Source organism: Benincasa hispida, chromosome 8 (genome assembly GCF_027475165.1).
Source record: "Benincasa hispida cultivar pf3 chromosome 8, pf3_genome.v1.1, whole genome shotgun sequence".
Taxonomy (NCBI): domain Eukaryota; kingdom Viridiplantae; phylum Streptophyta; class Magnoliopsida; order Cucurbitales; family Cucurbitaceae; genus Benincasa; species Benincasa hispida.
Genome location: NC_143485.1, coordinates 49,299,393 through 49,324,845, shown reverse-complemented (window position 1 = coordinate 49,324,845; position 25,453 = coordinate 49,299,393). Strand labels below are relative to the sequence as shown.

The 25,453-nt window shown below is 32.0% G+C and overlaps 2 protein-coding genes and 1 pseudogene across 2 annotated transcripts; 1 reads left to right on the top strand and 2 right to left on the bottom strand.

Annotated features, from left to right (window-relative positions):
* Positions 1 to 1,104: 1,104 nt before the first annotated feature.
* LOC120083360 (uncharacterized) lies at positions 1,105 to 2,288 on the top strand (annotated as a pseudogene).
* A 9,199-nt stretch (positions 2,289 to 11,487) lies between these two features.
* On the bottom strand, positions 11,488 to 13,924 carry TAR2 (tryptophan aminotransferase related 2). Its single transcript, XM_090316808.1, has 6 exons — positions 13,911 to 13,924; positions 13,224 to 13,370; positions 12,798 to 13,101; positions 12,428 to 12,708; positions 12,044 to 12,354; positions 11,488 to 11,937 (listed from the first exon to the last, which is right to left on the bottom strand). The coding sequence occupies exons 1-6, from the start codon at positions 13,922 to 13,924 to the stop codon at positions 11,735 to 11,737; spliced, it is 1,260 nt and encodes a 419-aa protein (XP_090172934.1). The 3' UTR covers positions 11,488 to 11,734.
* A 1,914-nt stretch (positions 13,925 to 15,838) lies between these two features.
* Positions 15,839 to 19,825, bottom strand: LOC120082791 (galactinol--sucrose galactosyltransferase-like). Its single transcript, XM_039038102.2, has 4 exons — positions 18,483 to 19,825; positions 17,185 to 17,362; positions 16,734 to 17,092; positions 15,839 to 16,611 (listed from the first exon to the last, which is right to left on the bottom strand). Exons 1-4 carry the CDS (start codon positions 19,710 to 19,712, stop codon positions 16,042 to 16,044), a joined length of 2,337 nt encoding a protein of 778 aa, XP_038894030.1. The 5' UTR covers positions 19,713 to 19,825; the 3' UTR covers positions 15,839 to 16,041.
* Between the last annotated feature and the right edge of the window lie 5,628 nt (positions 19,826 to 25,453).

Genomic DNA, 25,453 nt, shown 5'->3' with positions numbered 1-25,453 from the left:
AAATTTGAATCTACTTGGATTTATAATGTAATATTAAAAATAACTTAAATATCATAGGTACAAAATTAAAATTGGCTTAAATTACAATTTTAGTTATTGAATTTTTGAGGTTTGTGTCTTATTTGTTCTCACTTTTTAAGTGTTTAATATAACAATTCTATATCTAATAGATTTCGATCTTCAATTTTATGTCGATGTATTTGAATTTTTTAAAAAATCGATAATCTATTATATATAAATTTTAATTTTAAATATAATGAAATTATAAGCTTCCTAATTTGCATTTAAATATGGATTTATAATTGTGAAAATTTTATTTTACAGGAAATTAAAAGTTTAAAGACTTAGTTATTAAACTTTTTTTAAAAGTTTAAAGAATTTACACAAAATTAAAAATTCAGATCTATTATATGCTTAAAAAATTATCAACTAAATTAGAGGCAAATCAAAAGATGAAGTTCCTATTATTAAATTACTTGAAATCAACAACTCTGAAATAATAGAAAGAAGCCAAGGAAATGAAGTACTCAAGCCAACTATTTTAAACCGAATGATTTTGGAAAAAAGAAAAAGTTAAAATTTAGTTCATATGTTATAATTAGAATTTAATTTATGATTAGATAAAATCTTGAAATTTATTCCACCATAAGACTATTTACGAAAATTCATGGGATCATAAGTACTAACTTCGGGATGAATTTTGTCAGTGGACCTAAAAATAATATATATTGAAGAAAGTGATTAATTAGTTTATTGTATGGAATTCGTCTAGTGTTTATGAGAATTGAACCAAATTTCAAGCTTTGATTTGGAATGGAATTACTGAAAATGTTTCCTATGGAATATAGATATATATAATATATAAAATCTGAAATTTGTTTTGCCTCAACATACATCTGAATCCCACAAATGGCTAAGAACAAACAAAACCACGTTAGTAGTGGCGATAAGCAGTGGGCGTATGGATAAACTGATGAGATCGACGAAGCAATTTTAAATCAAACAAAAAACCACAAAAATCGAAAATTGAAAAATGCAGTGCAAAATTGGACAAAAATATGGAAGATGACAACTAACAAAAATGGTCCAACCCGATTCATCGACATGTTTCTCATGCAAACCTTCAATCCTTAATTCTCAAACAAGTGTCCTCTTTTTCTACGTGTCCTCTTCACTCTTCCCCTTAAAACCCACAAACCCTTTTCTCCCCACCAAAATTCCCAATTTAATTTCTTCTTCTCCTTCAATTTCCATGGCGGAATCTCACCAGCAACAACCCCAAATTCCAAATCAGCCTAGTTATGACTCACCCACAACCCATCCTTTCCGAGCCATCCTTCCCCAAAAGCACCTTTCATCTTCCCATCTTTTGGCATTTCTTACTCTCTTCCCCATCGCCGCCGCCCTCCTTTTCCTTGCCGGAATCTCCTTCATCGGAACCGTCGTCACCTTGGCTATCACTTCTCCTCTGTTTCTCATTTTCAGCCCTGTTTTGGTCCCTGCTGCCGTCGTCATCGCCTTCGCCGTCGCGGGGTTTCTGACGTCGGGGGCTTTTGGGGTTACGGCCTTATCGTCGCTCTCATGGATGGCTAACTACTTGCGTAGATCGCGAGTTCCTCTTAACCTGGATCAGGCTAAGCAATGGGTTCGTGAAACAGCAGCCCAAGCGGCCCAAAGGACTAAAGAGGCCGGCCAGGCTATTCAGAGCAAGGCCCAAGATGGTGGGAAGACTGATAAAGTTGAAGTCGGCCCAGCCCAGGACGGGGGGAAGATTGAGGATGTGAGCCCGGCTCAGAGTGGAGAGAAGTCCGAGGAAATTGGCCCGGCCCAGGAAGGAGGAACGGCCCAAGCGCAAGGTACTGCAAAAGAGGATACGGCCCAAGAACCGGTTGAGGCCCAAGAAAGTGGGAAAGCCCAAGAAAGTGGGAAGGCCCAAGAAAGCGGGAAGGCCCAAGAAGGGGTGAAGGCCCAAGGAGGAAAGGCCCGAGGAGGAGGAAAGACATGACGAAGGTAGCCCAATGAACAACCGATGGCCCAAGTCTTTCGTACTTTATATGTAAATAATTTAATAATTTTGGAATTTTGAGTATTTCAAGCAGAGAGGATGTACGTGTCACGTGTGCGTTTAATTTCCTCAAATTAAGAAAAAAATAAGAAAAAAGGAAAAAAAAGAGGGAATGTAAGAATATTGTGGGAGTATGATTCCTTTTGCTACATGTTGTGTTTCTCGCAGAAATAGTAGGAGTATTATTTTTTCCCATTATTGTTTCTTAAGTTTATATAGTCCTGTTTATGAAGGAGGATTCATAAATTTATATTGGGAGGGTGTAGCAGTAGAACTACAAATCAATTTTAGAATTTAACCACAAATTTCAAAAAGCGTTGGAAATGATTTTTGGGTTTAGGTTGGTTGGTGAAGTATAATCCTTTTATCATATGTGTCGCTGCTGTCGACATCTATTTAGTCGAATGGATAGGTTCGGGTGATCGCATTTGTACATTAAAGAATTAATACTTATTCTTTTATTTATAAAATGTTTTTTATTTTATTTAGAAATTAAATTTTTATTACTTAATGGTCTGGATCGTTTGATATTCTGATCGTTGGAATTTATGTACGTTGGAGTGTTTTACCTTTTTTGGAATTCATGTCCGTTTGTTTTTGTTCATCGAGTTTTGACCGTTGGATTTTTCGTATGTTGGTGTCTTCTCACACACTAATATAATATTGTTCAATTTCTACTGTTCTAAACAACTTTTTTTTTTACGATTGTATGAATGTGGACACTGTTAATCTTAGGAGCAATAGGTATTAGCGATTAGTATTTGCTTTCAGGATGATGGTTCTTCCACTACACAATTTTTGTGACATTTGTTTCAACAAATGGCGATTAAGAATGGTACGGTTCTCCATGATTTGTTCAAGTTCGAATCATTGGACGAAGCAAATTATCGTCGTTGGTCTCATAAATTATTGATTTTCTTCAAGCAGTTGTTGATTAATTACATCCTCACCACAGAAGTGCCTATCAAAAAGGTGAGTACTGTCTCTAATCAGAATCTTTCGTCTAATCTATTGATGTTTCTGATCAATCAAAGTAGTCCACAATTGACCTGATAAGTACGAGAAAGACAAAACAATCTGTGGCCATCTTGTTGAATCATATGACAGATTCAATGTTCGATTTGTTCGTACTTTAAAAATCAATAAAGGTAATTTGGAGTACAATGGAGTCCCGATATGGAGATGATGTTGGTCGCAAAAAGTACGTTGTTGGTAAATGGCTATAATTCCAAATGACAGACCAAAAATCGCTAGTGGAGCAGATACATGAGTATGAAAATTTGGTGGCGAACGTTCTAGCCGAGGGCATGAAAATGTGTGAGATTCTACAGGCTAATGTGTTGCTTGAGAAATTTTCCCCATTTTGAAGCGACTACATAAATCATTTGAAACACAAACAAAAGTATCTGACACTCCAGGAGCTGATCATCACATGCGCACCGAAAAAGCCAACAGGCTAAAAGATAAGCTAATTTCTGGAAATCTAAATTCAGTTAATGCTAATTGGTTGAATCTTTTGTTGTTAACAAAGATAGGTCCATAAATCATAAGAAGCAATCTGGAAAGAATAATTCTTTTCAAAAGAATGGACATTGCAAAACTACTGGTGGGAAGATTGAAAAGAAAAAACTGATTTGTTATGTCCGTGGGAAACCAGGACACGAATCCTATCAATGCAGTCAAAGAAAATGAAGGCCAAATCAGCCAACCTACACCACAAGCTAATCTTGTTGAATAAGATGACGTAATTGTTGTTGTTGTGGAAGCAAATCTGGTGGAAAACAAAATTGACTGGATACTTGACACCGGAGCTTCGAGACATTTCTGTTCAAACCGAGAGCTCTTCCATGACTACAAAGACACTGTTGATAGAGTGTGTGTGTTCGTGGATAACTCGGCCACAACAGGGGTGTTTGGAAAATGGAAGGTTCTTTTAAAATTAACCTCTGGAAAAACTTAATCCTTAAATAATATATTGTATGTACCTCCCTTACATAGGAACTTGGTATCTGGGAGTCTGTTGAATCGGGTTGGGCTAAAAATTGTCCTAGAAGTTGACAAGGTTGTCCTCACCAAAAATGGAGACTTTGTTGGTAAGGGATATCTTGCTGATGGTCTTTTTGTACTGAATACTGTTTCTATTTCAAATATGATGAATACAAGTACTTCTAATTCTACTTATATAGTTGAGTCTCTTGATGCGTGACATTATAGACTAGATCATGTGAATATTGCATCAGTTAAGAAACTTAAGGATTTAAAATTAATTAATGCATCTGAAACACATGAAACTAGTAAATGTTTTATTTGTGTAGAAACAAAGTTTGCCAAGAAACTTTTTAAACCTGTCGCATCTAGAAGTACAGAATTACTAGAATTTATTCACTCTGATTTAGTTGATTTAAAAAATATCACAAGTAGAGGTGGAAAAAAATTACTACATTTCTTTTGTTGATGATTTTTCTAGATATACTAGAATTTATCTTTTAAAGATAAAAAATGAAGTTGGTAGTATGTTTATGAAATATAAAGCAGAAGTAGAGAATCAATTAGATAAGAAGGAGGTTAAGATCAGATAGAGGTGGTGAATATAGTGATAATACAACTGAAAGAATTTTGTGAATCAAATGGCATTATTCATGAATTTACTGCTCCTTATTCACCACAACAAAATGGTATAGTAGAACGTAAAAACAAAACTCTTAAAGAAATGATGAATGCTATGTTGTTAAGTTGTAGATTGGTTGATAACATGTGTGGGGAAGCTGTGCTTTCTACCTGTTTTATTTTTAATGGAGTACCTCACAAGAAACTGGATAAGATTCCATATCCTGCATTCAAGATACCTACAATAGGATCTAAAATTTTTAATCGTGTGTTTATTGGTTATGCACAAAGTAGCGCTGCATAAAGATTCATGTGCTTGATTGATAGATCTGTGTGTGAATATAGGGATGCAGAATTTTTTGAGCATGTTTTTCCTTTGAAAAAGGGAAACACTAAAATTGTTAGAACAACTAATTGTGAGAATGATTATGATTCCATGCCTTTCTTTTCTAATAGTATGCATGATATAGCTTCTAGTAGTATGTCTGATATTGTAGACGCTAACAATACGGATATAATGCCTGTTATAGAACCAAGAAGAAGTAAGAGACAGAGAACTGAGAAAAATTTTCGTCCTGATTTTTTAACTACTTTTTTAGTTGAAAGGCCAAATGATATTGACTATCAGTTTGTATGTATGTACCTTATAGATGAGGATCCTAAATCTTACCAAGAAGTTTTAAGTTCTGTAGATTTTAGCTTATGGAAGGAAGCTATTAAGAGTGAATTGGATTCTCTAATCATGAACCAAACTTGGAACTTAGTAGATCTTCCAAAAGGAAGTAAACCTATTAAGTGTAAGCGGATTTTCAAAAGGAAAATGAGGCCAGATGGTTCAATTGAAAGATACAAGGCTAGACTGGTAGTAGTAGGGTATACACAAAAACAAGGTGTTGATTATTTTGACACGTATTCCCCTGTAACAAAAATAGCTACTATTAGAGCCTTGATTGCATTGATTACTACCCATGGACTTCTAATTCACCAAACAGATGTAAAAATAGCATTTCTCAATGGTGATCTAGAAGAAGAAATCTATATGGTATAGCCTGAAGGCTATACAATAGCCGGTCAGGAAAACAAAGTATGTAAACTAAAAAAATCTCTTTATGGTCTTAAACAAGCTCCCAAACAATGGTATGAAAAATTCAATGATATTTTGATAAATAATGGTTTTAAGGTAAACTGTTCATGATACGTGTGTTTATTCAAAGTTGTTTGGAGCTGATTGTGTGATTATATGTTTGTATGTTGATGATATACTCATCTTTGGAACAAATGTAGAGATGATAAGGAATACCAAATTGTTATTATCTTCCCATTTCGAAATGAAAGATTTAGGGGAAGCTGACGTAATATTTGGTGTTAAGATAAGAAAAACTGAAAATGGTTTTTCTTCAGTTTCTCTCTATGCCAATCACATTACTTTGAAAAATTACTAAAGAAGTTTGATTGTTTTGATGATCCTCCTACAAGAACTTCTTATAATGCTAGTATAAGTATTAAGAAAAATAAAAGTGATTGTGTATCTCAATCTGAATATGCAAAGATTATAGGTAGCGTTATGTTTTTAATGAACTATAATAGACCTGATATTGCATATGTTGTTAGTAGATTGAGTAGATATACACATAATTCTAATAAGGATCATTGGAGTGCTCTTTATCGTCTGTTAAGATATCTTAAAGGAACCGTGAATTATTGTTTACATTTTAACAAATTCCCTGCTGTATTAGAAGGTTATTGTAATGCTAACTAGATTTGATAATGACGAAGTCAGTTGTACAAGTGTTTGTATTTTTTTACTCGGAGGAGGAGCAATATCATGGAAGTCTGTAAAACATACTTGCATAGTTAGATCCACTATGGAATCATAATTTATTGCTCTAGAACTAGCAAGACATGAGGCTGAATGTCTTAGAAGCCTGCTAGGGGATTTACTATTGTAGGGGGCATCAGTACCAGTATCTGTGCACTGTGATTCATAGGCTGCCATAGGTATTGTTAAGAATAGTGTATATAATGGCAAAAGAAGACATATACGTCTTAAGCATGGAGCTGTGAAACAATTGTTATAGGGAGGAATTATTTCCTTGGATTTTGTGAGGTCTGAGCAAAATTTGGTTGACCCTTTGATCAAAGGCCTAACAAGGAAAATAATTTTAGAATTACCAATAAACATGAGGCTTAAACCCTTATAGGATTCTATAGCCCTTTATCTGGGTAATCTATTGCAATAAACTTGATGGTCGATAGCCCTTCGTTTGGTACGTACTTGATGAAAAGAACTAAAATCTTTTAAAATTCCATAGTCCTTTTTTTGGGTGGTACTGGTATGAATTTGATGGATGAGTGTAAAATCTTCATAGCTCAGTTTTGAGTGGTTTTTCTTTGACATACTTGATGAAGTAGGTCTTAGTATGGACTAGATGCAAAGTCTTCATAACTCAGTTTTAAGTGGTCTATTGCGATAGACTTGATGAAGCAATTAATGTGTTGTGAAGGTGGACCGCGTTCTATGAAAGAGTTTAAAGGTCTCTTTTTAGAGCTTTCACGATGACCCAAGGTTTATATGTATGGCCATATTAAGCACACTTTATATCGCAAAATCGAGAGGACTAGTAGTAGACATGTTGTAGGAGTCTCAACCAGTATTATTGAAAGTTCAAGAAGTAATTCACTCTCTCTAACAAGGTTGTTGCCCTACTTCATTATGTATCAATTCAAATCGTTAAATATTGATGTTTAAATCCGATCTCCTTTATTTACTCATAACACTTATTTATTTTCAATTAAACTTATATTTTCTTTACTTGTTAACTTTTCTGTAACCGTCATTTGTGTGGGGGATTGTTGGAAATGACTTTTGTGCTTAGGTCCATAGGAAAAGTTAAGAGAGTGGAAAGTTTTGTCCCACATGGATAGATTTAGAATTGCCTAATGGGTATAAATACCAAGGCATTCTAGATAAGAACCCAAAATGAGTTAGACTTTCACCACATACTTCCATCTCACGTGTGCACCGTTGTCCGTTTAGTCGAATGGGGGTGGGTTTGGGCAATTGTGCTTGCATGAAAAAGAATTAAATTTTTATTACTTATCCTTTTATTTATAAATTATTATTTTTAATTATAAATTAAATTTTTATTACTTAATCATCTGGACCGTTTAGTATTCTGACTGTTGGAGTTTTTTATTGTTGGAATTTATATTCATAGGTTTTTTCGTTGAGTTTATGACAGTTGGTTTCTCGTCCGTTGGTGTCCTCCAGATCTATGAGAGAGGACACACAACTGAATTTCATTCATTCTTCTCCACTTGATTTCTATTGTTCTTGAGCAACCTTTTTATCGATTCTAGTCCTTTTTCCGACGAGTGCAGGCTTGAATTTGGAGGTTGTGTCAACCTTGGGCAGCAACCGACATAAGTGATTAGCACCAAGGTCACACCATATTTGCTTTTAGGGCAATGGTTCTTCCATGGTGTAGCAACTTTTGTGACATCTGTTTCAACATAGGAGACATCAAAGCTTTTATTCTAAATATTATGCTAATAGATGTTCATTAGATGTTCATGACCGTGTGTTAATTCTTTTTTTTTTTTTTTGTTGGATTGGATTGGGTCGTGGGTTGGCTAAAAAAATTAGGGTTGACCCAACCCAACCCGAGTTTTATATATATATAAACAAAATATACTATATATTTCTCTTTGTTTAAAATTTGATGACTTTGTATTAATTAATTTGTGAATTTTAAATATATAGTTTTTAAAATTGTTATGATATTTATCTTTATTTGAAGTTTGCAATAAATATCTTAGATATTTGGTATTTAGCATTTGAATTTATGAGATTTTAGTTATTATTCATATGTTGTATATAAATTACATATTTTTAATTAAAAAGAAAAAAACAAGTTATAACCCGACAACCCAACCCAACCCGAATTTTAAGGGTTGAGTTGGGTTGGGTTAGAAACTTTATTTGGGTTCTTTAGGTTGTCAACCCAACCAACCCGAATTTTTGGGTTGGTCCAAAAAAACCCCCAACCCATGTACACCCCTAATGAATAATATTATAAAATTAGAAAATTTGTAGCATTTGATATTAAAGATAATAATTATTTATGATTAGTGCTTGCTATCAAAATACACCTAGATGCCATAAAAATGTGATCATCAGAAAAGAAAAAAAAAAATCTTCCTAAAGTTCGTTGTAAATGGATGCACTTGAGGCTCCAAATTTTTAAATTAATATGTTAGAGAAGACATTTTTTCTACATTTCGAATATGCTTCTACAGTAGCAATATCAAGAGAAAGGTTTTAAACAATATTTGAATCTAATTTCATGTCTTCTCGTGGTCGAACAAATAACGAGTTATTAATTAAAAAAATATATAAATCTTAGCCAACTGGAGCAACAACATTCTCTGAAGTGAATATTGTAAATTTTATTTATCGTGGATGAAAAATCATGAATCTTGACCAACTAGAACAACAACATTCCCTAAAGTTCATATTGTGAATTTTAATAATCGTGGTAATGGTCGAGGTCGTGACCGTGGTAGAGTAAGAAATAATTATTATTTTCGTAGTGATCGTTCTAATCATTCAAATTTCAAAAAAACCACACAAAATAATGATCACAAAGAAAAAGCTACACAAGACAATAGTTCAAAAAGTGTTGAAAATAAATGCTTCCAATGCAAAATGACTGGGATTAGTCACGTACGTTAAAACACTTAGCTGATCTTTATCAAGCATCCCTGAAGGAAAAAAATTTAAATTGTAGAAGCAAATTTTGCATATCAAAATAATGACATATTTGACCCATCCCATATGACAAATTTGGATGTAGCAAACTTCTTTGAATCTCTAAAGAGAAAACAAGCAGAATTGATGGAACATCAAGTGTTTCCTTTGACTTTGAAAATATCTAAACTTAATGTTATTTTTTTATTCATCTTGATGTTTTTTTCCCCTCTTAGTAGACGTTAACTTTTGTATATTCCAAATGTTGTTTTTCTTATTGTAATTAGTTTCTTTTAATGAAGAATCCTGGATCATCTTCATATGTTGTGCGACTCAAAAATGAGTAAAAAAGATCTATGTCTGGCAGAGTGCAACTACACATACAATACTTACAAGTAGAAAATATTTTTCCAAACTAATAATACTAAAAGCAAAAGTCAATAGAATATTAGGTTTTGTAAACCTAATTGAGAGGTTTGGAAAAACAAATATTATTTTGTTTAGAAGAACAAATATTATTTTGTTTGTGTGTTTTTATAGAAAAATCAATCAGAATTTACTATTATAACTGTATATGTTGATGATTTAACTATAATTGGAACTCCTGAAGAACTTTCAAAGGCAATAGAATATCTTAATAAATAATTTGAGATAAAGATCTTGAAAAAATAAAATTTTGTCTTGGTTTGTAAATTGAGTATTTAGCAGATGAGATATTTATTCATCAGTCAACTTATACAGGAAATTTTTTTAAAAGATTTTATATAAACAAAGCACATCCGTTGAACATTCCAATGGAAGTTCGTCCACTAGATGTGAGGAAAGATATATTTCAACCTCGAGATGATAATAAAGAACTACTTGGTCCTAAAGTACTATATCTTAGTACAATTTGTGCACTTAATATATCTTACTAATAATACAAGACCAGATATTGCATTTTCAGCAAATTTATTAACAAGATATAGTTCTTCTTCAACAAAAAAATATTGGAACGGAATTAAGCATATACTCTGTTATCTCCATGGAATGATCAACATGAGTTTGTTTTATTTAAATAAATCAAATTTTAATCTAGTTGGTTATATAGATTTTGAATATTTATCTTATCCACACAAAGCTAAATCTCAACAGGTTATCTACTTCCAAAGATATTATACGAAGACGACACAACATAAATCAAAGAATGATATATTAAAGGAAATAGAACAAAACATATTTCACCGAAGCTTTTCTACCGTTCATGATAATCTGACATACTTATTTACAAAAGCATTACCTACCATAACCTTTAAAAAACTGGTGCACAACATTAGAATGCGGCGACTTAGAGATCTCAAGTGATGTTTCCATGAGGGAGAGTAAATATAATTTTTAGGAGTATAAATTATATGAAATATGTACTCTTTTTCTTTCACTAGGATTTTTTTTTTAACGAAACATATTTCATATATATAATGAGTATCTAATGAGAGTATTATAAATATTATGATAATAGATGCTCATTTGATAGACATGCTTAATGTCCCAGGTGTCATGCCCTCATTTTCCAAAGTGTTGTCTATGTATCTCAACATTACACATTATTAGTATCCATGTAATCCATCTCCTACTTGTCAAATTGCCTATAAAATAGTGGCATTTGGTAGATTTTGGTGAATTTTGGAAGACAGACATTGGACAAATTCCATGAAAATTAGGGAAAGTGAAGAATATAACGAAAAAAAAAAAGAGAGATTGAAAATGAGATCAAAGTAAAAGAGGTCATGAGACAAAAATAAATAAACACTTATATATATAAATATTAAATAAACTTTTATATAATAATATGAAGATAAAACAAAACTGAAAGCATTGCGTATTACATGATTTACGGGTAAGGTATAGGCGTGTGGCAGCATTCGGAAAAAAAAAGAGAGAGAGAAAAATACTTAGGTGCATGTATCCTATGTTGCATCCATCTTTGTATATTCTACTATATTGTTCAATTATAATTATTTGTCATGTGACAAATTTCTCTATGTGTGATGAAAGTAGGATGTATAAAGATGGATTTGGAATGCACCTAAGTATTAGTCTTAGAAAAAATACTACTACGGGCACCTTTTTTTTTCTTCTATTAATTTGTCGCAAACAAAATACTCAAAATAAAAAGAGAATAATATAAAATAAGAATATAAAATTGGGCTTCAACCCCCAAATCTCCCACCAACTCGACTCTATCATTCTGGTCCTCCTCCTTTACTTATTCTCTAGTTGATACGAAAGGAAATGTATGGGGATTATTGTTATTATTGAATCGACATGTCGTTTCAATGTTCAGAATTAGGAGCATTAGTGATCTTAGAAATCCTTTGAACCAACAAGTCGAAGTTGTCGTCTCGGTCCATCATGCTGACACGTACGAACTTTGGACTGCACCCGAAACTCACTCCACTTCGACCTAATATTTTATGGCGTCGAAGTAAACCTGCACAATCTTCTTCGTCGTCTTCACATTTTAGCCACGCAAAAGCTATCCCATCAACAAAATAATAGACATCAATATTAGTTTGTTACCATGTTAAGACTCATCATAATAATAATTAGTGTTTAATTAGATTAAAGAGTATAGAAATTACCAGGTCGGGACTCGGTAGGTTGGTTAAGAAAGGTACAGTAAGCAGTAGGGAAGTCAGGGAGAGTGAACATGCCACCGTGTTTAACAGCTTGTCTAATCCGACACCACCTCTCCCTCATGAGCCGATGCCCAAACCCATAAAAGGATTCATTGCGGCTGTCTGAAGTACTCCCAACCTGCTCACAACTATCTGATACTACACTCAACATCCTCGCCGTTCGCAGTTGCGAATCTTTAGACACTCCGATCGTGTTCAACTCAATGAACTTCACCATTTTCATTGCTACTTCCGGATTTTTAACAAGAGCCCACCTATATATGGAAGCCTTAATTCTATAAAAACCAGAAATTCACTTTTTAAAGTTTAAGATGGAAGAGAACTAACCCGATGCGAGAACCAGCATGGCCAGTGCACTTAGAGGCTGTGAACAATGAGAGATCAAAGTCAGCCGGAGCAGTAATAGGAGTGTAATGAGGCCAATAATATGCAAGATCATGCAACACTTTGCCTCCACTCCGGTTCACCACCGGTTCACGTAGAGAACCGTCCGGGTTATTTGGTGAAGTCACGATTTCTATGTATGATCCATCTTTCTCGTATGTACTCGCATCTCCACCCCATCTGAAAAGACTTGTTTTTAAGTAGTCGCACATTGACGGATACGACTGTCACGAGAAAAAAAAAATTACAATATTCAAGTGTCATTATTAAGTAAAAATTTGAAAACAAGAGATTGAATCAAAGTAAATCTTACCGAATAATAAGGGACGGGAGAGACGACGTCAGTAGGCTCGGAAGAATCAGGGGAAGCGAGGGCATAAAGCGCGGCCAGTATAAGCTGGGAGGAACCGGTGCCGACAACAATGTACCGACCTTCGGTTATGGCATTGCCAACAATACGGTGTAACCGGAGAATTTGCTGGCATAAATCGGGCTCAAGAAACCAACAAAGGCTCCGACCGTTGGAATAGTAACTCATGGATCGCCACCCTGGTATCACCACCGTCGCTTTCTTCCCCATTTTCTTCCAAAACGTTTCGTACATTGTTGGGTCTCCACTGCATATTGGTTTCTTTGTTAAATTTAAATCTTATTGATAAATGTATCATATGGTCGGTTTCATTTATTTGATAAGAATTGTATGAGTGGAATAAGAAATTTAGAAGTGAACAAGACTTACGCGTCTAAGTTGATGACTCGATCTTCTCCATAGTCTCGACGTTCAGATGTCGAAACCAAAGTCAAAGGAGCATTATTACAAGTGTCATATATACCCTTCTTCAAATCTCTTTTCCTTACCGGGGAATCGCTCTGCCGTTCCTCATCGCTGAAATAAAGAAATACGAAAGGAAATGAAGCAGAGAATAATACATAATACTAATAACAATGGAATTATAAATAATGACCTGCAGGGCTCTTGCTTGAAATTCACACAAGTACAAAAATTGAACATTGTAATGAATATTCAAAAAAGTTGCGTACGATATTAAGAATAATAATAAGAAAGGGATAAAATTGATGGGATGGGAGAGAGGTTTAAAGAAATAATGAAGAAAGAGAGAGAGAGAAAGAGAAGAGAGAGCGGAAGAGAGTGGGAAGGATCCGCCCAATGGCCTGACCGGGGATAATTATGATCTAATTTTATATTAAGAACATAATAATCCCACAAATCATTTTCCGGCAAAGCTTACAATTTTGGGGGAGTGGATTAAATACAAACCCTCCACCCTATTTCGGAACAACTCTGAATCTGCAACTTCAGGTTGTCACCTTTAACTAACTTTCTTCTATTCTTGGATTTCTTATTTTATTCTTCTCAGAATTTCAAGGATATTAGTTTCAATTTCAACCAAACCTTATTTCTCACCATCCTATTCTCATTACTAAATTCCTATTTCTCTTTTTTTTTTTTTTATCTTCTTTCCAAATATATATATATAATAAATTACAAGTTTAATTAATTGTCTTAGTCTATTAGATATAAAATTAAACTTTGGAAAATTACCTTTTTCGTCCATTTTAGGTCTAGTTTATGTTTGCTCCACCCTAAGTATTAAAATGTTACACAATGGGTCCTAAGTTTAAAATTTTGTTTCAGTTTAGTCTCTAAGTTTCAAAATATTATAATTTTATCCTTGAGATTTAAATTTTGTTTCAATCTAATCCCTAGATTTCAAGATTTAATATTTTTAGTTTTTTTATTAAATACTTACTTTCAACCATGGATATCAATTTGTATTAATTGATTAAAGATAATTATGACCTAAAATTTTAAATTTAATTTTAAAAGTGATAAAAAAAAATAGAGAAATTATTTTCAATGGCAAAGCGTTGGACATATTTTCAAATAGAGCAAAATGAAAAAATGAAAATTTTTTGCCATTTTATTATATTTGTAAATAAGTTGATCATTTTTCTATATATGAAAATAAAGTTCAAAAGGTAATGAAACTTAATTAATTATGGTTCTTGTAATAACTTTTAATTTATTAAAATAAATTAACATTAAAGATGGTAAATGAGTATTTAGTGAATAATCAAAGTTAAAAATATGAATCTTGAAACATAGGGACAAAATTGTAATTGTAATATCAAATGTCAATAATAAAATTGTAACATTTTGAAACATATAGACCAAATTGACACCAAACTCAAACTTAAGACTAAATATATAACATTTTAAAACCTAAGGACTAAATAGAAACTAGACCTAAATCTAAGGACAAAAAATGTATTCTTCCCTTGAATTTTTGTGTCTAATAAAATTATATGATAGATCTGTGATTTGGAGAGGTCTAACGTATTAGATAATCGAATTAAAAGTTCACATATTATAAAAATATTGAAAGTTTAGACCTGTTAAAAAAATTTAGGCTATAAGTTAACAATTACTAAAATTGTAACTGCACTCGCTATTAGCGGATCAAATTTTAAATGAGGGCAAAAAAGATATTTCATTTATTTTGTTTGTAATTTTTTAAAATATATTTCATTGCAAATAAAATTTAGATTAAATATCATTTTAATCTATGTATTTTGATGATGGTCCCATTTTAGTCCCTTATACTTTCAAATGTCAAATTTTAATCCTTGTAATTTCAATAAAACTTAAAAATAACTCCTACTATTAAATTAGAATAAAAATAGGTGAATTGACAAATAAAAATAATAAAAAGATATAAAATAAAAAATTTCGAATATAACAAAATTTTGGTAAAAAAATCATATCTTTAAATCTAAACTAAATTTGTCACCGAATAGATATACATGTTAAGTTAATATGACAAAAAAATTATTGATTTATTGATATACTATTTAATCTATATATATATATGGGATTGCAAAAAAATTTGAACCATGTGGAAGTAAATAATTCCAAACATTTGTGATACCGTTATGATATAGGTAATAAAAAAATTACCTATAAAAAAAATATCAGAGTATGGAAACATAGGTAAATAGACTTCTAACAACTTCTATCAAAATTTAAATTTTGTTATTTTATGTAAATAATTTGCATTATTTTTTATTTTTAAAAATATTCCTAATAAAAATCAAGCTTCGTTATTTTTCTATTTTTGAGAATCTCCTAATAAAAATCCCTTCATACAAACTTATGATTACATTTTTAAATCAAACATAATTCTAAAATTTTGATAAAATTAAAATAAAAGAACCTAAATGATCATTTAAAAGGAATACAGACACTAATATTAAAATTAACTAAAAGATCAAAATAACAAAAACTAAAAAGTGCCGTTTGTCAAAAAATGGAAAGAAAAAACCTAAAAAACGTGCATCTAAATCCAAAATTATTATTAACAAAAAGTAAAAACACGCAGCACCCGGGATTTTATATATTTATATATTTCTTAAATTTTTAACTTCATTGCATATTGATTAGCGCGTCGCTCTTTTATAAAGAGTGTGAAACTGGATCGATACTCGACGACCGCAATTCGCAAACGAAGTTTTCGAAGAACAGAGTTCACCGAACCTCAAAACCGATACTCAATTATGGACAATCTCGAAGAGCTCGGCCATGGGACTTGAATCTTCACCATTTTATCATCATCATCATATTCAAACTCTACATCTTTTCCGTCGATCTTGCAGTTTCTCGGCTCCTTCGAAGCGAACACTCTCATCTCTCCGCAACCCTTTACCCCGGCTGTTACCAAACCTTCATTTTCATCAATTTCTAGTGATTGTATCGCACCCCCACAATTCAGCATGTTCACCAATCCAATTGGAGCAAATTCCATGTTTGGTTTCGATAAAATTGTGACAGGGGAAACTACAAGCAGTTCGTAATTTAATGGGGCAATGGTAAATTCTAAATTCTCTGATGTCTTCAATAGCTTTAGTTTCTCGTCTCGAACCATGTATATAGCAAACAAGTTCACTCCCTTCAGAGAAATGGGATTTTCCCCATTGTTCCACTCAATATCTTTTGGACCAGCGACGCAGGTTAGTGTGCGTGCGTACTCGGATGTCCTTCTGTTTTTCCTTGTCTTGGGACACCACCCTCCTCCTTGGCAATTAAACAAACCCAATGCGCCTGTGAACTGTTGGAAATTGACCACGAGGTGTTTGGTTAATTGCCGCAACCAAAATTTGAGCATTAAAACGAGATATAGGCTTGTGAATTGAAAAGATATGGTCAAGGGTAGGGATTGTTTTGTCTTACTTTATTGAGGTTCCAAATTTTTAGCATGGTTTTGCCATCGTGAAGAGGGTCTTCAAACAGACAGTCTCTGGTAGGAAGTGCATAGTGTTGGCATCGCAGAATTGACCCATCAGGCAAAACTAACCTTTTGAGTAACTTGAAGTTATGCTTACCGACTGAGTCACTTACATAGATTGGTCCACCGGAGATGGCCCTTGAAGCTGCGTGGAATTCAGCACAAGGGTGCATGGATTGGAACATGTCCCAATCTGGGTGAATTATATTGCCCATCCACAAGCTATTGTAGGCACAATGTACCATGTGACATCCTTGTAGCCAATATGGATCTCCAGAAGGATCCACTGTCCAGAAATCATCTCCTGTAAACAGATAATAATATAAACATACAAAGGATTGACAGTGAGTTGTAAAATTTAGCAGAAAGTAGGATTGGTGGGTGGTATTTCCATACCAACACGTCCAAGTGCTATGGCCTCTGTTCCAAGGTACATGAAGTCATTGCAATGCTCCATGCTAGCAATAACCCCATTTCCTTGTAAATGTTTCTTGATAGACGAAGTGAGTGCCTTGTAATAAGCTTTAGCCAGCTCGATTCGACCTCCAAATTCCTCTGATAGCATTTCAAGCAACTGCATGATTGATTACAAAAGCAGGAATTAGAAACATTCCAACCAATGCAAACAGAGAGAAAAGAAGAATAACATATCTCATCAAACAGGTCTTCCAGGAAGACGGGTGACGTTGATTCAACGCTGTATTGGAAATTCTGTCCATTACAGTAGATATAAGCTAGAGGAAATACTGGAAATTTCTATGACTGCTTTTTAATTCAAGACTGAAAAAGCAACTATATTGAGACCCATCTCATGGAAAAATGAAGTAAGTTCCCAATTCATGGATGCTCGCAAGAATCCATTTGATACATTATCGTCTCATAATATAATTACCTGACTGAGAAAGGGAAAATGACCGGCCCTATCTGAGCGCGTGAGCTAGCTGACATGGTTTTGTTATCAGGGGTGTACATTGGTTGGGTTGAGAGTGTTTTTTAAACCAACCAAAAAATTCGGATTGATTGGGTTGGCAACCCAAAGAACTCAAATAAAGTCTCTAACCAAACCCAATCTTAAAATTCGAGTTGGTTGGGTTGTCAGATTATAACTTTTTTTTAATTAAAAATATGTAAATTTATACTCGTAAAATTCAAATGCTAAATACCAAATAGTTAAGATATTTATTATAAATTTTAAATAAAAACAAATATCATAACAATTTTAAAAGAAAAATATTTAAAATTACGAATTAATGAATACATGTAATCAAATTTTTTTTAAAAAAATAGTAATGTATATAATATATTTTATTTATATATATATAATTCGGGTTGGGTTAACCCAAATTTTTTTTAGCCAACCCAACACAAATAGAGAGAGTTTAATTCAACCAAACTCAAAAACAAAACTAACCCAACCCAATCCTTATTTTTTGGATGGAATAGTTTGGGTTGTTTGATTCTCGGGTTATTTGAACTCTCTACTTGGTATTCATTAAAAAAAAAAAAAAAAAAAAAAAAAAAAAAAAAAAAACTTCAATCATCATAACTAGATTATAAATAATGCTTTGAATGTAACTTCTGAACTGTCCAACTTGTTTTATTACTAAATATCATCTATATCATTACTTTTAAACTTTGTTAATGGAAAAAACGAATGCAGGATAGCAAAGGGGTGGAGTTTTCAGACATCTTACATGAATAACATCAACCTTAACGCCGTCGATACCCGCCGACTGGAGGTGGGAATGAAGTCCATCGTACATTTTGTGAGCCAGTTCAGGCGGGACCAATCCAATCCCATTATTGACAATCTTGTCCACAGCCAAATCCTCCATTGTCTTCTCTAACCCCTGTGACAGCTTAGGAGTAATGACCCTTGACAGGGGCATTCCAGGGACATTAGGCCTAATCCCTCCCCAATACCCACAAAGCGCATGCCACACATACACATGCTCAATGGTCCTAAACTCTTCCTTTAAGTCCCTCACAAAGCCACCCATCCCTACATCAAAGCCCTTACCAGGACTTTCGTAGTCTCTGAACTTATAATTCTCTTCAAATTTGATTAGCCTGCAAGGCATCTGTTCCCCTGCTGCCGTTAGATCCATGGCTTCCTGATGATGATCTGTGATAGAATCAGCATCATGAGCAATAGATTGCCACCCATCATCAATCAGAATCATCCCCGGTGGACAGCCACCATCCACTAAACACTTGACACCTGTCCTAATCCCCTGAGGGTTCACCTTAAGATAGAATGCATCCCATGTACACCACCCGAATTTATCCACAATGGGAGGTGGGGTTTTGTCTTGTAGAAGTTTAAACGTCCCCAAATGGAGTTTGACCACCTCCATTGCTTCTTTGACCAAAGTGTATGGATCTTCGCCGACTTGCATGTACAAGCAGCTTCTAAACCGAGACGCTTGGACAGTGGTGGACCCACTTTCGACCCACATCGCCACGCTGTCATCATGGTCATCGCCAGGACGTAAGGAACATCTGAAGGCTCCTTCTAAGATGGGAAGTAAGAGGACAAACGGACGGCCGTGATGATTTGTGTCGAGGATCATGATCTGTGTCTCGTGTTGGATGTCACGGCCGCAAGTGCCGGCCCAGTGGGTGGTCCACCAGACTTTGAATCTGAAGAGACTTGAGAATTTGATATCTGTGAGGTTGCCAATGGGAGCTAAGTGGGAGCTTCTGGGCTCATTAGCATCGAACCCAACAAAACAGCCGAGGGAGTTGTTTGTTTTGAAGGGGGAAGGAGTGGAGATGATGTTTGAAGGGACATGGGTGAGAATTGGGTGGCCATTGGCAAGAAATTCCGAGCCTTTTAAGGTTATTGAGAGATTGGATGAGGGAGTGTCTAGCAAGCTGGGGATTATGTTTATGGCGTTTTTGGTTAAGCTTGGTGGAGCCATGAGAAAGATGAGAGTTTTGTTGAGTTGGATTTGGCGGAGAAGGGAGGTTTATATAGAGAGAAAATGATATGGAAACTTAATAAGTTTAGTGTCTGTATTTGAGGAAGGAGGATGTAACAGAGAAAAGAAGTAGAGGAGTAAAGGGGAAAAGAATTTTCTAGCGGTAGTTTTTTCGAGAGGACACACTGTGAACTGCTCAATCACCACATACGTGTAGATAATTAATTAGTTTGCATCATCTTTTTATTAGTCATTTCTAATCCCACATAAAAAAGATAATTAAAATTTAGTTGACAACTCTAGATGGATTAAAAAAAAAAATAGACCGTAAATATGTTTATTTTACTTTTAAGTTATTTGGAAGGCTGAAATATAATCAAATTACTGAAAATTAAAAGAGTGTTAAAATATATATAACGATGATGAAATAGAAATGGGATCGTGAAGCGTGAAAATTGTGGAAAATTAAAGGAGGGTTGAGTTAAAAGCTATGGGAATGGAATGAGTTAATCTAAATATGGGTTTTGAATTATATTCCATTTTAAGTTCATTTCATTCCAGCAAAACAAATAGCCCCTTAATCTAGGATGTGGTGATTTAGGTTAGGAGCATACATGGATCGATCGACATTAGTTTTGGAATGGTTGGAGGCACTGACTGCTTAATCACACGAGCGGTCGGTGTCTGTCATTAATTAATTGACTATAAAAGTACGTAGGAAATAGAGAGAAAAAAGAGGAGAGAAGGAGAGAAGGAGAAAGAAGAATGTAAGATATGGGCAGAAAGGAAAAAGAACAATAGAGATTACTCTCTAAACTAACTGATGGATGTTGGTTCAATCGATTTTGGACGGTTAGATCGATTTTCTTTTATCTTCCTTTACATACCCCTAAAGGAGATGTTTTGAGTTCACATTCAATAAATTAGACTAGTTAGTAACTTACTACATCTATGTTGTATATTGACTTTATGAAATTCTCTCATTTCTAAAGCAGCACGAAGTTGCCCTTCCAGAATGCTAAAAAGGTAGAGGGGACAAGAAATTTCACAATTTTTAAAATATACACGAGTTATTCTTACATGGTCAATTAATTTTGAGATATTAACTCATGTTATCTTATAAATCAGATGGAGACTTCACAATTTTATAAATTTTTTCAAAAAAAGGTTTTTAATATATTTTTAATAAAAATATTCTGAAATAATTAAAATCACCGCATAAGATTCAAAATTATTAAATATTATATCTTTATTCATTTAAAATTAATTTAAAAGTCTTATTCCCTTCCGTACTAGAAATTGAGTCTTCAATCAATTCTCGGGAAAAAGAAGAAAATCAGCCTTTATTGAGAAACCTTTGGAGGTTTCTTGATTTTCTAGACATTTCCTTATTTCTTTCATATATACATATATATACATACAGACATATATATATATATTACCTTTTTTTTGTAGGTAGGTAACGTCCCATAATTGTTGCAAGCTTTCTTCTTCAATTTTGTCACATTTTTCACCTTTTTTAAGAATTTCACATTTCTCACTGTTTTTAGTTAGATTATACCTTTATTCATCAATTTTAGTTGTGTATGTTAAGTCATTGTAATCTTTAAAAAAGTGTGTAATAAATTAAAGTTCTTGCCTCTTGGCTTTAAATCTTTAGTAAATAGTAGCTTTGGATTTTCATAATTGAAAAGAGTGTTTAAACAAAAAAAAAAACCATTTGAATGATAATCATTTATGCTTTTTTGTTTTCAGTTTTAAAAATTAAAGCCATTTTATAACCATTTCTTTTTAGTTTTTTTTTACAATTTTCCTACCATGGTTTTCATTTGTGTTAGTTTTTTTAAAAAAATTTATTCATGGTTTTCGTATTTTTTATATAAACATTTGAATGATTAGACAATTTTCAAGAAATAAAAAGTTTCTTAAAGTTACTTTTTTTTAGTTTTTAAATTTTGGCTTAGATTTTAAAACATGCCTAAAATGTAGACAATAAAACATAGAAACCAATAGAGGAAAATGGTATTTAGAGACTTAATTTTAAAAAATCAAATGGTTATCAAACGAGATTCGAATATTTAAAATCTTAGTCAAATTCTAAAAGCAAAAACTATATTTTTAAAATTTTCAATTTTTGACTTGGTCTTTAAAACCCTTCTAAAAAGTGGATAGAAAAACAAATAAAACAATAGATGGAGTAGAAGTAATGTTTATAATTTAAGTTTTCAAAAATCAAAAATCAAAAACTAAAAATTAAAAACTAAGGCTCAGTTGCTAACCATTTGGTTTTTTGTTTTTGTTTTTAAAAATTAGGTCTATTTCATCTACATTTCTTACAATGATTTGCATATTTATTAAATACAATAGTTGAATTCTTAGTCAAATTCTAAAAACAAAAACTACTTTTTGAAAACTACTTTTTTAGTTCTCAAATTTTGGTTTGGTATTTAAACCATTGGTGAAAAGTAGATAACAAAAAAAAAAAATTGAAGGTATAAGTAGTGTCCATAGGCTTAGTTTTCAAAAACAAAATTGTTACCAAATGAGACATAAATAATTAGCACCTAAATTATTGGTTTAAATCTTATTTTGGTTCCTAAGTTATCAAATGTATCATATTTTTATTCTAAAAGTTTCAAAATGATTACTTTTAATCCTTAAACTTTCCAAGTTTGTTTCATTTCTGTCTCTAAATTTTTAAATTGTATATTTAATTCTCAAACTAAAAAAAAAACTATTTTGACCCATACTCTTATTATAATTTTAATAATTAAAAATCTAGCTTCAAGTATACGCATAAATATGTTAATACAATTATTGGTTTCTAGTCAAATAAATTAGGAATAAACATTTGGCAAAGTAAATTTAAGCTAGAAAAACAATATAAGAAAGACTTTTATAAAGTTTTAAAGTTTAATGATGATAATAGAACAAACTTTAAAATCTACATCTAGATAATTTTAAATTTTAAGAATCAAAATAGAACAATATTAAAAAAAAAAGAGAGAATAAAATGAGATTTAAAGCAAAATGAAATCTAAACTTTAATTTTATTTAGTGTAATGTAATGAAGGTATTATTGTGAAGAGAATAAAGATGGATATTTTAAAATTGTTTGTTAACTAAAAGTAAAGACAAAAGAGAGAGAGAGAGAGAGAAAGAGATGATATATAAAGAAAACATATTTGGAATTTACTAAGATTTGTTGCAAAAAAACATTACCATAAACATATAAAGTCAAGAAATGAGTTTGGGTTTGTCGGTTTGTGTAATATTACATGAATATCTCAAAAAGAACAAAAAAGAAAAAGATATTACATGAATTTCTCAAAAAGAACAAAAAAGAAAAAGAAATTACATGACCACCAAAAAATTACCACAATCGAAGGATGTTTTTGCAAAGCTATAAGGATCGTTCGGGGTGCGTAAACCTAACAAAAGAATGATAGTGTGTGAAGAAAATAAAGTTTAAACTAATTCTACTCCATTTACTTTCGGTTAATAATTATATTCCAACGTGTCTATTTTTAATTAAGATTTTACATTTTTATGGTTGGACATAGTGATACGAGGGATAAAATAAATTCATGAAATATATATATATATATATATATTGTAAGTTGTTAAAAAGGTGTAAACTATTTATTTATTAATTTAAATATATATTTTTTTAATGTTTGCTTTTGTGAGTTTTTCAAAAATATTTGATGTGAAAATACTAGTAATTTAAATTAAATATTTTTATTTTTTAAACTCCTAATATCAAATTCTATAACTCCCAAATCAATTTTGCACGACCCAACGATAATGATTAGATTTGAATTCTCTTTTGATCAAAGATCAAGAGAAAAGAAGAATTGTTCCTCATTCCAAGTTTGAATACTCCACAAGCAAGTTTATCAAACATTGTTCTTGACATGCAACTCTAATTCAAGAATTGCAAAGTAAGGATGAGACTTTGTCATCTATTAGAGAATTTTCATTCAGAAAATAATTTGAAAACTCAAAACTATCGGATTGTGTTCTCCTTCAACGCTTAAGACTTATCTTGCTTGACCAAAGAGGTTTTGAAGTCCATTCTACCCCTAACTAAAAAATACATAATAAAATTTATAAAATCCCAAATAACACATATATAAGTTCAAAAATGAAATTATCAAAATACAAGGTATGTTTGCTAATAAAACAACACTAATAAACTTTAACCAAGCTCAATTGATTTCATCTTGTAGCATCAAATGAAGTCATTATTTAAAGCTTCAGATGAATTTGTGTTTCTTGAATCCTCTCAATTGAGTCCATCACTATCTATATACAAGAATAATTTAGTACTAATTGTAACTTCTTGACCATTGAATGTGTGATTGGTCCTAAAGGTAATACGAGGACACCTTGGTTCATATCAATATCTACTAATGTTCACACTTTATTGATATTTTTATCAACTTTTATAAATTTGAAACCATCGACATTTTAAACTCTATACTTCATTTGAAAGGTGTCAATTACACTTCTTTATTTTTAGTTGTTCAAGAAATGTGTATTTTTATCAACATGAGTGTAGTTCAACTGACATAATAGTTATACTATCGATCTTGAAGTCAGAGATTCGATTTTCCCACCTTATACTCTAATTACAATAACTTTATCGGATGAAAAAAAAAAAGGAAAAAAGAAAGAAAGAAAAAAAGGTGTATTTTACCAAAAGATTATAAGTTTGAAACCTTCTCTCCACGTATTGTAATTACTAATTTATTATTTATTAAAATGGTATGCTAATTAAATTAATAAATCAAACACCACAAAAAAAACATTAATAAAAGCAATAAACTAATTGAACAATATAAAGGATAAAAATAAAAAATAAAAACTAAAAAAACCAATGAAAAGTTTAATATAACTAATGTATTGAGTAATTATTTGGTTGAAACATCATACGTCAATAAGAATAATCGTCACGAAAATAGTATATTTCTCTTATTCACACTATAAATTTTCTTTCATAAATATTTGTAAATTAGATCTCACTCTATCTTTAAAAAAAAAAAAAAAAATCAGTTTTTAAAATAATATACCATAAATGAAGATAGTATGGTAAAATTTTCACTCTCTCCCCCAAGTGCAATGAACTAATTTTAGCTTAACGTGTAAGGACAACTTTATAGTTATTTGAGATTGAATGAAACATAATAACCCCAAGAAGTTAAATTTATTTTTGGTAGATAAAAAATGTAATAAAGATATGTAGTAAAATAAGTTAGAGATTAAATTAATGATTAAATGTAGTTTGTAAGGTAGATTCGAGAAGTTTCTTCGATTGTATTGTGTCGTGTCATAGTCTTAGTGTGGAGCTCTACCTCTACGCCACCTGCATTCAGACATGTCAACTCTCAACAACCCAACTAGCTGCCATCTGTCTTTATAATAATAACAAAAAATATGAAAAGAAAAAAAAATACATATCTTTCTAGTCATAGATAGTGTTATTTTTATAAATAGTGACAAAAAATAGAGTTGAGGAATGTAAGTTCCACGTGGCAGTCACAATGCCATGTAAGATTTTAATATTATTTATTAAAATAAATTTTCAAAAAAAATTAATATAATTAATATCATAAAAATATATATATATATATATATTATATTATATATGTCCATTAATTTTTAAAAAATCGTGTATAAAAGAAATGATGAGAATTAGTTTGTCAAACATATGTTGTTATATCTCATTAATGCTTAAA

Coding starts and splice junctions, on each gene's coding strand:
- TAR2 (XM_090316808.1), bottom strand. Junction 13,102..13,223: donor CGAGTCATCAACTTAGACGC/GTAAGTCTTGTT, acceptor ACCAATATGCAG/TGGAGACCCAACAATGTACG. Junction 12,709..12,797: donor CTCCCGTCCCTTATTATTCG/GTAAGATTTACT, acceptor TTCTCGTGACAG/TCGTATCCGTCAATGTGCGA.
- LOC120082791 (XM_039038102.2), bottom strand. CDS start 19,712: ATGGCTCCACCAAGCTTAACCAAAAACGCCATAAACATAATCCCCAGC. Junction 17,093..17,184: donor CATAGCACTTGGACGTGTTG/GTATGGAAATAC, acceptor ATCTGTTTACAG/GAGATGATTTCTGGACAGTG. Junction 16,612..16,733: donor AAATTTGGAACCTCAATAAA/GTAAGACAAAAC, acceptor AATTTCCAACAG/TTCACAGGCGCATTGGGTTT.